The following is a 17066-nucleotide window of genomic DNA, read 5'->3' on the forward strand; positions in this document are numbered from 1 at the left end:
CGCAATATGTTTTCTCCTTCCATACTCCTCTACCATATACCATTTCTTCGCTCACTCCCCTCTTACACATATCGCCTTTCACGAAATTCATCCATTTCTTCTTAGGTCTACCTCTTCCTCCTTTCGTAATACGAGTACACAAATAAACCAGCACCTTATCTACTTTAAGAAATCTTTATTCAACTAAAGAAAGTTTGTTTATCTATGATAATGAAGATAAAAAATTGAGGGTATGAGGGAACCCTTAATTTTATTTTAGGACTTCATATCGGCAATCCCAGTTTATTTAACTGATTAAATTAATTCAAAATGGACCAACCTATCGGTACAACCTCGTGTTCAACTTAGAATTTGGATGCCACTTCTGACCACGTTTACCCTCTGTCAACTTTAATAAATAAACTTTGTTGTTTTACATTACTAAAACACGCAAATGTTTTTAATTCATGTACCCAGTGTGGATTAATTAAATTTTCTTTTATGCGTCAGACACAAACAGTTGTTATAAAAACTAAATGAATTAACTTTAAAGTTTATTGTTATAGTATTTCAACTTTATGGAAAATTTAAATTTCAATAGAAACTTTAGGTGCTGATTTCAGTTAGTTTCACTTTATTGTATAATAGATACATGTTTTGTATTATTTTACATCATGCGTACATGAAAATATGATTTTTTTCCTTTTCCCATCTGAGTAACTGCGAAATGCTGACTGACTAAAATGCTTTTTACGTTTTAAATCTCTATTATTGGTTTTAGTAGAAAATTCTGTTATAATGTTCACATCGTTTGATTATATTCAACTAGAAAATCAATTTCAGTAAAGAAATATGTAATTTGATAAGTTCGTATTGAGTGGAGCAGTTGAATAAACACTTGATTGCGAGCACTTCTGCACAATTTTGTTTCGAGTTTTGTTACGTGCGGCACGCTCGCCTACCGTACAATTATTGAGATAACTCATCAAACTCTTCACTGACTGTCAAAGTTTCTGAGTACTCCAATCTATCTCGAAGTTCTCTAAGTAATTACAGTTAAAAAGTTGAGACGTTAAACAAATTTATACTGCGAATTAGCGAGTGGGAAACTTGCCCAAGTTCGCATAACTGGCGTCCGTCGTTGAAGTTTTGAGTAAAACCCCCTGTTCGCCCCCCTTCCGGGTTTCTAAAGTAACTTTCTTGGGAGTTCTCTCTTTGTTTCTAGAAAGTTCGTGCGCAACTTCGTCTTTTGGAAAACGACGACTTGTATTGAATACACTGTGTGGTCGATTGTTGCTTTTGTTGATTGGAAAGGCTTGTCTGTTTTCCCAACCGAATACTACTGACAGTTTTCTCAAGTTTTAGAATTATTTGTTTTATTAGGACTATTTAAATTGACTTAATTAACTACATCTGTCTTGTTTAATTCGCACTAGGACTTGTTGAACAGTAACGAAGTAATGTAAACATGCAAATGGGTTCATTGAACATTGTTAATTAAATTGGACATCTTTAAAATTAGTGCTGTCTTTTGGGTAATCTGTTTTTCTCAATTATAAGTAAATACTTGATGCATTTAGTAAAACTGATTAAAAATATTCAGAGCCAATATTCAAACGCTGTTAATCATTGAATCCCACACCGGAATTTATATACCTATAAAATAAGCATTTCTTCGTAAAAACAACATAAAACAGGCCCCTATGAAGTTTACGTTACGAAGCCGTGAGAAAGTTTGTATGAGCTTTCAGGAATTCAATTTGGAGATATAAACGTCGAAAAAATATTGCCGACTTTTTTTATACTTCAAAGCATGTTGTTTACTCAGATATTGATGAAATTTTGAAGGCTATTTTCGACTTGTTTTGACAATGTGAAAAATATATCATTGGTTAAAAACTATATTTTGAATTAGCTTCTCAAGACTGTGTTGTTTTTGAAATATACTTTCTAAGAACATAAAATGGCATAGCGTAAGAGATCTGTTGAAAATATATTAAAAGACCATTTTTGTCCACAGGAGCTGACAGTTACCGATGACACTGTTTTAGAAGAACATAGCGAAGATCCGTCTCTAGTTCAAATGAGGCTTCTCGGTGACGGTGGTAAGTAAGGTCCAACCGTCTTTTATAGTTGGATAATTATAATGCAAAAACAGGAGCTTGAAAATGACAATTTTTTGCCTACTAAAAGGATCTGGCGAAATATTGGTTGGGTGTCATTGGAACCCGAGATAGGATCGGTGAGGAAGCTTTTCAGAAAAATAAGATGAATATACCTAATACGGACGAATGACGGAAACTATCGTAGTACTTTTAATTTTAATCACTAATCTGAGTAGAATTTAATATTAAACACGACTAAAATATCGTGATTGGAATTATTGAAACTGTTGTCAGATTAATGTTTTAAATATTACACTTCTGTAGTGCAGATACCGCGGTAGAGTATTGTCCCGTACCTTATAATATCTATGCTGTTACATAATTTATAACTAAGGATCTAATGGCCCACACCACTTTAGAACAAAGGATATTGTATTGCATCATAGTAAAAACGATAACTGTTAAGAACAATGAATAATGAGTTTTATTTATTAAATCGTTTTATATGTTTATCAAAGATATTAAAGAAAACTGTAAATTAATTAGAAAAATATAATAGAAACCATTTGTTTTGAAATTTAATAAATAAACATGAGTACTTCGTACTAACTACATGCGTACTGTTATAATAATTAGCTGACACAACTAAATGTGTAGTAGAAATCATGGCTCCCATTTTTTTATAAAAAAATATAATAATATTCAATCATTTCAAAATATCCTACTATGTACGTTCTGTCTTCTGCACAATAGAATAAGGTGAACTTATTTTTACGAATCAATTGTAATCTATAATAGGCAACCGGACTCTAATAACAATAAAAAGGTATTATAATTATTTTGGGTGTTAATTAAATTACAATTATATTTCAGCGTTGATTTTCGTGAAACATCATTGGTTTTTATAATTAATCACTAAATAAAATAGAATTCTCCCAAAAAACGTGGAATTAAACCATGAAAGTAGTTTCAATTATGTCTTAAGACTCGCGAAAACCAAAGAAGATTTTTAATAAATTATAATTATTTATCATAAATTTTATCATTTTTTCACGACAACCTAAAACGCCAATTACAAAATATGATGTGATTTGTGTCTTTGTTATAATTAATATATTTGTGCATAGCCTTTAGTTTTTGGTTTGGCTTAGCCCCAAATGACGTCATTAGTTTTGAAGTTAAAGAATAACTAATGCCAAAATCCCATTTTTTTAATTTTTCATTTATTCGAGCATAATACAATAACTAAGTTGGGCGATTTTGTTGAGTCACTTTGTGTTTAAAAGCTTAGTATCAGATATATAAACTGGAATCTTATCTATGATAGCAAGAGCCAAAGATATGACATTGAAAACAACATTTTTTGATAACGAAATATAACATGATAAGCTCTCACTTCAAATATTATTTACATTTAACTATTAGTTAAACTATAAGATTAAAAATACAAAGAAATAACCAGACGATAGTTCTATTTGAATTAAATTATTATATTTCATGCTGTGACTGGGTCCTCAATTCACGAGTTCATCCAATGAGTTCTCAATCCACAACGTCGTGGTCATACAAAATAAAAAATTTAAAAGACATCTACACTAAATAAAATGAAAATATAATCAACGTAGTCGAAGCTAATCAAAAATACACTATTAAGAATAACTTTAAAACTACTGGTCAGATTTAGAGATAAAATTTAAATGTGACCACATGAGCAGAAGCACCGGCTTTCAAATAAATAAAAAAGAATGAACAAAATCGGTTCACCTAGAAAAAAGTTCTAAGCTCTATAGACGTAAAAAATACAGCGGAATTGAGAACCCTTCTTTTTTTTGAAGTCCGTTAAAATCATCATTGAAACTGCTTGATGCCACTTGAATTCGAAACTTCCCCCCTCCTAAGGATCGAAACTTACTACCAATAAAAACTAAAATCATTGACATTTTATTAAATTACGTTTTTCCTTTTGTGAAAGTCGTTCGTTAGTCGGTCATGTATATCCAATAACTATTTTCCGTTCACTCAATATATTTAACACTGAACTATAAAATATTCCATACAGTTCGTTCGTAGCATCTGTTCTTAATCGCTCTTTTGTTTAGATAGCGGTTGATGTGTTAATAACATCGGGATGTGTTACGCAATGTGTTTTAATTTATCGAATGTACGTGTTATATCATGCACAGCATAATATTATTGCTCGTAGTAAGCGCTCTACTCAGTGAATATATTCTAAAATCGTGTTGTGTGCCTCTCAATGAGCATTGCTGTCATTCAATTTTTATTAATTAAGAATAAAACATATTTACCGCTCGAAGTTATCGGCGAGTACGTTTACCTTGACAAGCTGTCCAATTAGGTAAGTCGAACCATGAGAAAGTGGTCAACCGTCGAATCGGATGACATATTTCGATAATTATAGTACTTAACTTTAAAATAGTCGTAAGATCAGGACTAATCAATTAAAACGCAACAAATGTAACTATAGGAATAATAAATATGTGCGATGTATAATACACAACCCTATTTTCAATTTCGACACACTAAATGTGATACATGTTTTATTATTGAACCACGTGCACATTTCTCGGATAAGTTGCAAGAGAACTCGAAGCCTTTATTTCTATGTTCGTAAAGTAAAAAGCATGCACGTTCTAAATGTGATTCCGTGTTATGTAATTCAGCGTACAACGACCTAAAGATGTTCTCGTAACATGTAAAGAGTAGCATTACCTTTATTCGCGTAATTGGATTGAAACCTTGCTAATGCAATGTATTTTTGCTGTTAAGGAAAAACACTATGCTGTTTAACGCTGATGTGGTCTTCCTGAACAATAATTTCAACTAACCCACAAGAGATGGCGTTAGTGAAACGCTTAAATAACAAAATGATGCTTGATAAACTTATTAAGTCTACAATCACTAATACCTTTTATATGTTCCTGATGAAGATCATATTTACAGGGGAAAACATTATTTTGCATTGGATTGCTTTTTATCTTTTAAATGTAAATAAAGTTACTTTCTACGTATTAAAATGTATAACATATTATGCGAGTTAGCTTAAATGTTTTAAGGCCTAATCTCTTAAATATTCTTATTAAGAATACTTTTGAATGACATAAAATATTTGGATATATAATAGATAGATAATATAATTGAATATTAATTCAACATAAAATATTTGGATATATAATAGATAGATAATATAATTGAATATTAATAGCTCAGTTAATATTCCAATAAACTTACGTTTTATAAGTCCTTATAAGCGAAGATTTATATTGGAGATCATTTTTAATTAAATCCGTAAGTCTTAGAGAAATACTCGAATGTTACGTAATTTTTTTCAAGCATGTCAATTAGCGTCCTTCTCATCACGAAATTAAATTTAAATCCCCCTTCTCTGTATCTCGAAAGTGTAATTGATACTTTATTACGAAATTCCTTGTAAACGTCTCGTAAGTAATGAAACTCCTTTGTTCCAGTGATAGAATCGATAATGCGAGGAGAAGTTGTGGGCGTTATGCCGCGGAGATCCCGTTCCAACCTTCAAGTGAGTACATGTTTATATTATACATAATTTCGTTATAAATACCACCCTCGGAGTTCGAGCTAATTTACATAATAAATACGTAATTATTAGCGTAATTGAACACAAAACTAATTTTCTTTTGCTTTTCAACAACATTCATTTCATTTTATCTTTAACGATTGGTTGATTTCGAAATAATTTTATTTTTCATTTGATAGTCACTAAAAGTATTAGTTATAAAATCTTTAATTTACATTTAAATGGAAACTATCTAAAAATATATTTATGGATTTTATTGTTTTTGAAGTATGTGACCAGTTTGTAGAATGAATGAAAAAAATATTGAATTATTTATCGATTAAAAATGCAATGTAGCTCCGTTTGTTTGATGATAGAATTCAACCCGTGTAGTGTCTTCTTAATTGTCTGTCACAGTTCCGATTTGAGGGGCCAATTATGAGTGTAAATCAGAATTTAAAAATATATTATGTATGTGCCGTATTTTTCTAAAGTAATACCCATGTATTTATCAAATTAAATGGCTCATTACCGTAGTTCCTGTACAAGAATATAATCTTATAATTTACAGAAAAAACATAAAAGAAACTCCCACGGCCCGCAGAAAACGGATTGATGTATTTTTTTTGTATTTTTATTAATTCTCCGTTACATTAAAAGAATATATTTCTAAAAATGTTTTTAAAAACGAAACAACATCGATCGAACATTTTGAATGAAACGAATGAAAAAACGGAATTAGACAAAACTCGTAATCTTTGTTCTACAGCGCAATGGAAATTATTATTAACTAGTATTGTTAAGTAACTGGAACTAACTTCACTATGTCGTACGTCGTGTTATTACAAACAAGCCTATGTAATTTTCAAGAGATATACAGTTCCTGTTGTTCACTATCATTGAATGCTAATACCGTATGTAAATTTGAATGTCTGTCTGTCCGTCGTCAGTTTATTTTGGTACCGAGCCGGTCGCGACAGGTCGATGGCGCCATGTGACGCATGATCTAACATTATCCTGGACTTTTCATTGCTACGTCTATATATGGCAGTAATGACTAATGGATCCCACTATCGTGTGGTACGATTTCAAATATACTTTTTTATCGGCAGTTTATGACAATATTTGAAAGCCCTGATAATAAAATTACATTCCTTACTAAATATTGTTCTGTTCACTTTTAGATTGCTATTTCAATTAGAATTGGACAGCGTCCTTTAATATCAATGCTAATTCCTTAAAAGCCATTGAATAAGAAAGATAATTGAAATTCATTTAGATAATTCCACAACGTACAATAACTTGGTCGTTTCCGAACAGAATGGAAGTCTAAACGGTCGAGTTTCTGCACCACTGAACTCATTTGAATATTGGTATGGAAACACCGAAGTACTAAGAACTTCGTTCGGTTCTCCCGACATTGTTTTCAACTAATGTTAATCTGAGGATGTTTGTGTTGGACGCGAGCGGGGCAAACCTCTGAATATACATACACATGTATGCTTTTAAACTTTGGCTGAAATTCTTAATTAGATCGGTTCCCTGTGCTTCGGCGTTGGAGATAATTAAATTTTAGCCGGTCCGTAAATAAGTCTAGTCTAAATTAACTTCTAAGATCCGAGTGTTTTCAATCTGTTTCTCAAAGAGGAATTAATTAGATTCGTAGCTGCTCTACGTACTGTGGGCGTGACAAATAGCTTATTAAGAAGCCTTGTTTTTGTTGCTTTTATTGATTACGACGTTTTGATCTATTTTAGCTTAGATAGGCTGACAAGTTAACGATGTATGTAGTGTTAACCGATTATCGGATTATGTGTAGATCTCAAACCGCTTACGTTGTAATAAAACCTTTTTTTTTTTCCTACCTAAGCTGAGAGCCTTGAGAGGCTATTTCAGTGTAACCCTAACGTTTGTAGGTGAGCTCACGGGGCTCAAACCTGATGACGTTGCTAACACGAACCTTAGCAAGAGTCGTGCTTCGCAGAATCTACCACCGGATCGGAAACGCGACCCACTGAGAAGATCCGGCGAGAAACTCAGTGCGCTGTGTCTGAGAGTTCATTTACTCGTCGAGCCCTTCGTCGCAAGCGACGGGTTCGACGAGAACGGTGACCGGAGATATAACCTGGAAGTCACATTTGCATCAGAACAAGAGGAATTGGAAACTTTCGAAGTGGAATGTATTCTACTGATTCGCGGTAGTAGTAGTTTTTACAGTAGGTTGGTTTGCTTTAAACGATGTTGTTCCTTTAATTTAGAAGTAGTTCGTGGATATGTTACGTCATATGGATATGTTCGTCGTTATGAAAACACATAATAGGTAAATATGATGATTATTTTTAAATTCAATATTGATTCCCTTATATAGTCACGTAACTTCAGGTATCATCTTCTGCTTCTGTCATACTGATTAGAGCTATGGTTTTTATTTTGCCTTAGGTCTAAGTTGAATAAAACTGTATTTAACAAAATATTTCCTCGTTAAACCATTGTCAGGGCTAAAAATATGAATAACAATTAACCATTTTTCTTTTTATGAACACGAAAATAGACCAAGAGTTTGGAAGGCTTCGTAAAGTTTTTCCGAAGAAAGCCAAAACAATTTTATTGTATTTTCATAAAGAAAAACGTTACGTTTTTGCTTAAACAAAATGTTGTATCCGGAATAACTCTGATTCAAATAAAAACTCATTTTCGTGATAACTTTTGTTGCTTACAAAGTACAATCAGAAAAGGGTACGATTTACTTGTACGTAAACTAATTTATGCTCAAATTTCGATTCAAAATCCCCAGATCTGGAAGGTAGACAGCTGTAGCAATTTAAGTGGAAATCTTGAATGACTAATTAATTACAGAATTAGTCTTCAAAGAGAATATCTATTCTTCAGACAGTTCGTTTCCATTTTGGTCTTAATTTAAATCTATAGCATTGATTTTGGCTAATTCCGCAGTAATTTGTTGAGACCACTGTCTCATACATAGTTATGGCTTTAGTTTTTTTTAATAGTTATCTGCCAAGTAAATTGTATTTTTGCTCTGGGTCGATCCGGTTTAGCCTCAGTCGTTTTACACTGTATATACATGGATTAAGCTCACATGTCGTTGACATTTTCTTTAGATATGTAAAAGGATTTTGAAAGCCAACCACGAGGGTACGGTCTAAATTAATTGGCTCTGTATGTGCACCCACAGGGGATTTTCCTTTAAGTGTTGCCTATGATGGTGAAATGTTAGCAATGTTCTGCCTAATTGCTTGTTTACTTTGGAAGTAATAAAATTACTTGATCGTTTCGATGTAAACATACCAAGAACCTTTGAATAAATTAATTAACAAATAATAGTTAGTAAACATATTATGTATGAACTTGACATCGACAATCTCTCTAAAATATTACAGAGTAAAGTGCAGAGTAAAATTAATGTTGATTTATTAATACAATACTTAAATACTTTGGCACTAAAAACCATATAAATTCTTCTTCTTTTTTTTCAGAACGGCAAACGGCTTATTGCGATGCCATTGTTTCCAATTTCGAGTTTTTAAAAAAGTTTTTCCGTTAAGAGAATGATTTTTAGAGAATAGATAGGGCGTGTTTCCAAGGTAGGGCAATACATACTAGCCCATAAGAATGAATTCAATTTTACTTAAATTTAGACACATTAGAAATACATAATATATATTCCAGAGAGAACTGTAAAACTTTTTTTTTCCAAACCTGAAAAGGAAATGGTGCCTTATTCAGATTCAGTTGTCTGCTTTACATGAGTGTCACGTACAGCCGTGCAATGGTCGATAGTGCTCATCTCGTATGCAACCAATACATACGCCTATAATTTAGATAACGCCATGTTTGGTTACACCAATCTGACGACACGCTCTACGTAAATCAAGCCACCGGTCTTTAACCACGATTGTATTTTTACTATTCATTTTAGAATTTTATTTTTCTATAACCGCCTTTCTCAGTGAACAATATACCATACTCTAATTTTAAAGTCCAGTTAGTGTATAGTATTTATTGTATCCTAAACAGCATAAAAGAGTTTTAAATTTGCAATTTTTTATTGTCATTCCTATTGGTAGGTACTACGTACAAAAAAGTTTATTTTTAAATTTAACTGAATTCATGCCGTTTCTGCTCAACTTGTTAACAAAGAATTACAAAAAAACTCCGCATTTGCATATCCGTCGGAAACCCTCTCCTTTGTCTGATTTTAATTTCCGAAATATTCACTCGACGTAGAACCTACAAATGATACGATTAAGGCGAACATTGCACGCCGAATTGACAAAAGGGGACGAATCCTTTTCGTTACAATTTGTCTGGTTCACCGACCCTTTTCGGAGAGATGAATTCACCCAGCGCCCTGAATCTATAAACAATTCATCTTGCCAAATCTACGGACACAGAGAAAATGTCAAAATCGTTATGAATAGGTGGTACCCTCCGACCACATCGATATAGAAAGTAGTTGTTTTTTTAAATATTCTTATTTCGAACGATATCGTGTTACTGTTATCTCTTTTCATCTCTTAGTGGAATTTAGCTATAATAGCATTCACCTATTGCTCTCTCACGTTTACGGGAGAACAAAGAGGAGACTTCAGAATGCACTTTGGAACGATTTTCGATTGCAAAACTGTTCCCGGTATTTGTGACTATGAAACTACTATTGACTCGAACATTCTACCATTGAAACTCTGAAATTAGTAAAACTTGTTTGAACTCCGATTTTAAATGCCTGTTTTAAATTTAAACAAAACCAAGTTATTTTTTTTAGGAATTAGTAAAATTTATACGTCTTACTCTAAAAACTTAGCCTATATTTGGCACGACAGGTGTCGGAATATACCTGTAAAATAAATTGAAACAGATTTAAGACAGTCGTACTTGAAATGACAACGAAAAACAAACAAGATAATATCTCAGATAAACTTAATGTTAACATCACGTGCGTATACCACAACTCCGCTCACGGCTCGAGGTTGTTACTATTAATCGACTGCTCTCTCGTCCGCTAACCTACTTATGTCGTCGAAGTGTAAACGTAGGCTTATATAAAAATAGACAGATTATTTCTTATTGAAGTGGGCATAAATTAACCATAATGGACGAGACCAAATGCGAACAGTTACGTGAGTCTGCTTGCGCAAAAGTCCGCAAAACTGTCCACTTTTTTTTTACCACATTAGCTTTATTAAATGGGTAGGCGAATTCACGGTTCTGAGGCATTAATTGTACTGTATCCACTAACGCTATAATCACATCAAAGTATATCCGCTGCCTCCTCTGCTTCCTTGAAACTTGAAGTCCATTTCTCAATTAAATTGAACAGTATTCAGTTCAACCGTGTTCTGTTCGTTTTTATAGTCTTATCTACATTGTTTATCATTTTTTTTTAAATATAATTCTACATCAAGCTGCGAACAACATGTTCTGAAGTTTTTGTGGAAACAGTTTGTGATTCCCGGACTGGCGATGGTTATAAAATTCATTCTAAGAGGGTATATTTTAAAAGTCATTACTATTGATGCTGCTATCTATAATATTTGTTGTTTGTTCGTTGATTAAAAGCCATAAATTAAGTTTAATGTGATATTTATTGTCGATTTCGTACAGTTGAGCATTAAGAATAGTTGAGTTAGTAACGCCACCCACCTTGAGACATGGAATTGAATTTTGAAATGGATTGAAATAGGTATAAATAGGTATAAAGGGGAAGCACCCCGTGTGGACTCAGAACGTACTACTCAATCCTCCGTCATATGGGTGATTTTACAGTTGGTAATACTACTGGCAGCAAAATATTGAAACGGCCACGCTTGGTGTTCGGGAGTTAAATTACGTATGCAGTAACATTACTGAGAAACTGTTTCACATTGGATACGTGCCAGTATCGAATCCGCACCTCCGTAACTTACCGATAAATTGTTATTAGATACTATCTGTTGATAAATAAGGATATAAATAGTATTTTCAATAAAGTAAACACAAAACGGCTCTACAATAAATTTGCCCAGAGGCAATGTAAATAAAATGAATTGTTAGTTTTACGATTGATAATTATCATTCATACGGGAATCCACATTCTGGCATCGGCACTGGGGTCATAGATCAACATAAATTAATTCAGGTTGAAACATAAAATAAAATAGCAGATAAAATTATAGGCGAGGAGAAAGTTAGATATAGCTTTGTATTTTTTTAACATTTTAAAAATACCGAATATTACCGTTAAAATGTTATTTTTTGGAATGTCCATGCATTAGTCGGCGTGTACATTGGTAATTAGTGCATCGAAATCAATTGTTAGATAACTGTGGGCCGACGAAGAGTGACGTAATCAGAATATCTCGCTGTTTTTCGCAAGCACGTAATGTAATAGTGATGACGTAATGACTGCATTTCTTTTTTTTATTTGAGAACTACATATTTATTTCAATATACATAGGTGTTACATATTCAACCAAATTTGTAAATATATTTGTAAATATATTTTATGTAAAACTTCAAGGGAAAATTTTGGTAAGAGCATGGAAAAAAATAGTCAACATTTCATTTGTCATCTATACATAAAACTGGATTATGACAGCAGATTGTAGGTACCTACCTACCTACCTAGTCGAAAATTTAAATTCGTCTCATTTGAATTTGGAACATTGAAGACACGTGGAATTATTCATGCAAAGATCTAGTTCCATTTCAATGAGCATTATAGAAAATGTAAAGTTTCTCATACATTGTTCCTAACACGTGTTAAGTTCGGAGGTCATCTGTATGGAGTTAAACTTATTTATTGTACTAAATGAATTAACGAGAGATCACGATCATCCTGATTTCCCAAAATATGGCGCGCCTAATATTACCATTGTTCACGGACACCGGTAATGCTTGCTTGCTGTACCTTCTTTTCCCCTACCGATTCGCTGGTAGCCTAAGAGCTACGCCCGGGCGGGTAGGTGAGCTCATGGGTTCAATCTGAGAGAATTTGCTAACACTAGTTCTAGCAAGAGCAGTGTCTCGCAAAATGTGCCACCGGACCGGAATCGCAACCCACTGAGCAGATCCGGCGAGAAGCTCAGTGGGCAAATATCTACATTAAAAGAAGAAAGAAACAAGCATTCGAAATAATAATAATGTTTACTGTATGCACTAGGTTTGTGTTCCAAATTCTTCTTTCCTTTTGCGGGCCTACTAGAACAGATTTCAACATGAAATAAGTAGTGCCCTTGTACTCTGTATCCTTATTGTCGTGTTTTTTCTAACAGCTGTGTGTACAAAATATATTAAATAAAATAAATAAATATATAAACGAAAAAGCGAGTATAGTACCTATCGTTGTTTACTTTTGTTCAAAACCATTTCCTTAACGACTAATTTATCTGAATAGTATGATTCAGTTCAGTACAACGTGGATAGGAAAAAACCATTTATTTGTCTATTCAAATCTAGGTCACCGACGACAACGCAACAAGAATTTATGACTCATATACGCAGTTTGATAGTTTGAGCTGCTGAGATCGTCCTATATTTGTTTTGAACTTAGCCTGACTTTACTGTTCTGCATAAATTATAATATGAACGAGTTTACGGTTCACCTGACTTTGAGTGATTACTGGATTCTATTGTATGTTTCGCCGTTCCAACTGGAATGCATGATAGTTTCACGCCAGAAATGGGCAGGATGGTGGTGACCAGTGTGTACGCAAATTATATTATTTGCGGATTCAATTTGTACTACAGAACATTATTCCTTTCTGGTCGAATGGTATGTTATTTTTACTGGAATCTTGTGAGCCCACACGGGTAGGTACTATTTGTGCCGTAAGGCATAGAAGATAGAAGCAGCCGTTGTACTTGTATACTTCGTTGTGTACTTATGTACTACGTTGTATTGAAATAAGAACTCAAGGTGGGGGTGGCATTTACTTTGTTGATGCTATGGGCCTCAGTCTTCGCTTTACACCAAGTGTGGGCCCTGAGCTGGTTCACCCGTCTGAGCAATAAAAAGTCATCTGTGAACATGTGTTAAGTACGTATTAAATTTCAAAAATTGGTATCTGCCTGCGGGATTTTAATCGGTTCGGTTAATACATAATATTAAGTAAACTGTAATATTACAAGTAATTTTATAATATGCCGCTACTTATGAAGGTAATAAACAGTGATCAACATAATTAAGAGGTATTTCGTATTGGTTTATCCTGTTATCGCATCCAACGGCTTATTATCAAAATTTGCAATTAAAATAATTAAAATATGTTGTTAATCGTAATTCATCGTTTTCTAGTCTATATATCTGTATATACAAAAGAATAGGCAAAGACAAAACAATTTACATTTTCTCCTCTTTCCAATCAAACTTCTTTTATCTATCTATATATATAAAAATGAATTGCTGTTCGTTATTCTCGCTAAAACTCGAAAACGGCTGGACCGATTTGGCAAATTTTGGTCTTGAATTATTTGTACAGAGAATGTTTAAAAGGTAAATTAATATGAAAATACTCGGAATTAAATAAAAATAATAATTTTGTTTTTCCTTTGATGTGTTATTTTATACAAAAGTTTAGGTCTTTTATTTATCGATTGAGGCACTACGAAGTCTGCCGAGTCAGCTAGTAAAGAATAAAATAATCAAAATATTACACATTTTAAGAAAGCTACTTCCTCAAATTCTTTCTCCCTTCGAAGCGTTTCTCGTTTTCGAAATCTGTAGAAAAAAACAAATGCCCTAAATAATGAAAGGGCGCTCTGTAATAAGTTGTACATTCATTTAGAAATAACAAAGAGGGGTGAGTTCGGGTAATCGGTAAAGTTTGTAACAACATCGACCGAGTTTCGTGTCCGCAAGCCGGAGTTGGTTAATGCGAGTTCCCGTACGAGTATCGATCGCGACAAGTACCTACGGGATGTCTGGATTCGTCTGGCGAGCCCGGGAACCGAACACGACGGCCCGCCTGTCCCCACCCTCGCGCCCGTTACCGTCAAAAGGGTCCGGATTAACGTGCCACTCACTACTTTGTTCTTGTTTTGTTTTGAAAGTTAATATTCATTTCAACCTGAATGGATGTGTAAACCTTTAGTTACAAACATAGATAGGGTTGTCCTATCTTCTTCCAAACCATTACCGAGTTTTTTAAGAATACAAAATATATAAAATTAGTTGTCAATTTGGTATGTGCTAGTTTTTATTCAATCAAGGATTTCCAACAAAAAAGATCTGTAAATATAAAATTCTTTATTTATGAAAGTACAACAAAGATAAATTAATACATACATGTATGTAAATTTGTTGTTATTTATTTGTTTCCCTAGATTATAGATTCTTACTTAAATGAAAAATATAACCGGACGACTCTTTGAGGTCGAAATTTCAATCGTCTATTACAATAATAACAGTCCTCAAACTTCATGTTCGTCGTTTTGCGGCAGTCTTGGTAGTAATAGGATTGATGCCAAGATTGCCGCTAATTGAATGCCATGCCATTAATTAGTATGAAGACAAATTTATCCCAATTACAAGTATGTATTCATAATATTTAAGAAATAAAAAATAAACATTAAATAAAATAATTCTTACACAGTAATTTTGTTTTAAGAATGGACTTGTTAATAAAATAAATCTAATATCTATCAAACAGTGATAAAAGTTTCTCTGTTAAAAAAATATGGACGTAATCTCATTGTTGTCAAATTTTAAAGCTTATCGGTGCATCAAAAAAGTTGACCTTGCATTTGCGGAAGACGCAATGTGTGTGAAATATAATTGGTTAATTATGCAAGTGTGTATGTCTGGTGGCCCGGACACGACTACGGGGCAGGCCGGCGCGGTCGAGGGGAGAGGGATGCGGGGGGCGCCCCTCCCCCATGACGCCAGTTTGCGCCATTCTCCCGCGCCGGCATCACTACGCTCGGTTACTCGTTGCTCGGAACGGTTTACCCAACGCATCTTTGCCTTTCACCGCACTACATGTTTTTGGAAATTCGAATGTGTGACGTCATCGTGAAGTGATATTGGTGCTTTGTGGCCGTTTCAGAAGGTGGCGCTACCGTGGATACTAGCGGTACTTGATGACTCATTAATTATTTTCAACCAAAGAACTAGCCTTAAACGTTCTGTGCTAATTTATAAACCAGTAGATGTTCATTGCTTTTATTATAGAATCATTTCATTATCATAACTAGTTCTACTATATCATTAGGTATATGTCTGTCTGAATGTGTTAAGAATAAATTGTTTTTTCCTGTAGCGCTTATTTGTATTATTTGTTAATAATTCAGCTCGCGTTCGTAGTAGTGTTGTCACTCGTGTTATATTTTATTTCTTTTAAATGTACACATACTTAAAAACCAATCATCGTAATTATCGTATTTTCGTGTTATCGTAAAAAACAGCTTGTTTGTTAATAAAAATACATTATTAAGTAAGTACATACAGATATGGATTTGCTAAAGTAATCATGTTTCGGGAAACTAGTTAACACTTTTTCCACGAGGCTGTATGAACGCGACTATCTCATACATACATACGTGCACATTACGTTACACGCAACAATGTGGGTGCAAGTCGCATACACCGAGCATGCATACAGAATATACAAGTAGATAGGCCACACCCTGATATAAATCGGTCTCTTTCCTACATGATCCGAATACTATACCGATTCATTTTACCTAGATATGGCTTTAATGACCGCTTATTTCTCAGAAGCGTTTATGGTAGTTCCAGAAAACAAGTTCTCGTGCGTTCTCGGATGCCGGGAATTAGAACATGTTGGCTGAATCGCGCGCTTCACTGATCGAGCTGTGCCACGCACGAACTGATGCCGACCGTATTGTTATTATTTTACGTACAGAAAGGAAACAGCTCGTTCACCGGGGCCCCTTGTTTGCTTTTGTTCTTTTCTAATTTCTTTGTCGGGTTTCATTGTTCCTCGCGCTGTTGTCGTAAACAATATTTACAGACAGTTAGAGCAGTTGGATTTGAGAGAAGTTAAAATTATATGAATAATAAACCATTAAGGTCGTTCATTCGTAAGTCATTGCTAAATACCGGTTTGCATTTAGCAATGAATTACGTAACTACGACAGGTGTTGGTTTAATTTAAGGCATTGTTGTCAGTGGTTTACGAAATAAACGATGCCCGTAAAGAGCAATAAAATCCGAATATGGCCTTGGTGCTTGCTAGACAGAGCTACATAAAGGCGATCCATGAATACCACAGAGTCCGTTTACGACCCACGCACGCCTACTCGCCGCATATTAAACTTAGGTATACGTGGATAAATCTCACCTGACAAAGCGGGACAGAATCTTCTACATATGCAGACATAGGTCTAATTTAACGTAAACGTATATAATAGGTACATACACGCGGCTCAAATTGCTAAGACCGTGGCTGTATCTCGAAAACAGTAATTTATAT

At 33.9% G+C, this 17066-nt stretch overlaps 1 protein-coding gene across 3 annotated transcripts in view; it reads left to right on the forward strand.

Annotated features, from left to right (window-relative positions):
- Positions 1-17066, forward strand: part of LOC101737516 (lysine-specific demethylase 3A) — a 158739-nt gene that overhangs the window by 56672 nt on the left and 85001 nt on the right. For all 3 annotated transcript variants that reach the window (XM_004932625.5, XM_038019501.2, XM_062675241.1), the window contains 2 exons: positions 2000-2084; positions 5570-5637. In XM_004932625.5, the coding sequence (XP_004932682.2) occupies positions 2000-2084; positions 5570-5637 (153 nt within the window). The remainder of the gene's footprint in view (positions 1-1999; positions 2085-5569; positions 5638-17066) is intronic.

Source organism: Bombyx mori, chromosome 23 (genome assembly GCF_030269925.1).
Source record: "Bombyx mori chromosome 23, ASM3026992v2".
In the NCBI taxonomy this organism is placed as follows: domain Eukaryota; kingdom Metazoa; phylum Arthropoda; class Insecta; order Lepidoptera; family Bombycidae; genus Bombyx; species Bombyx mori.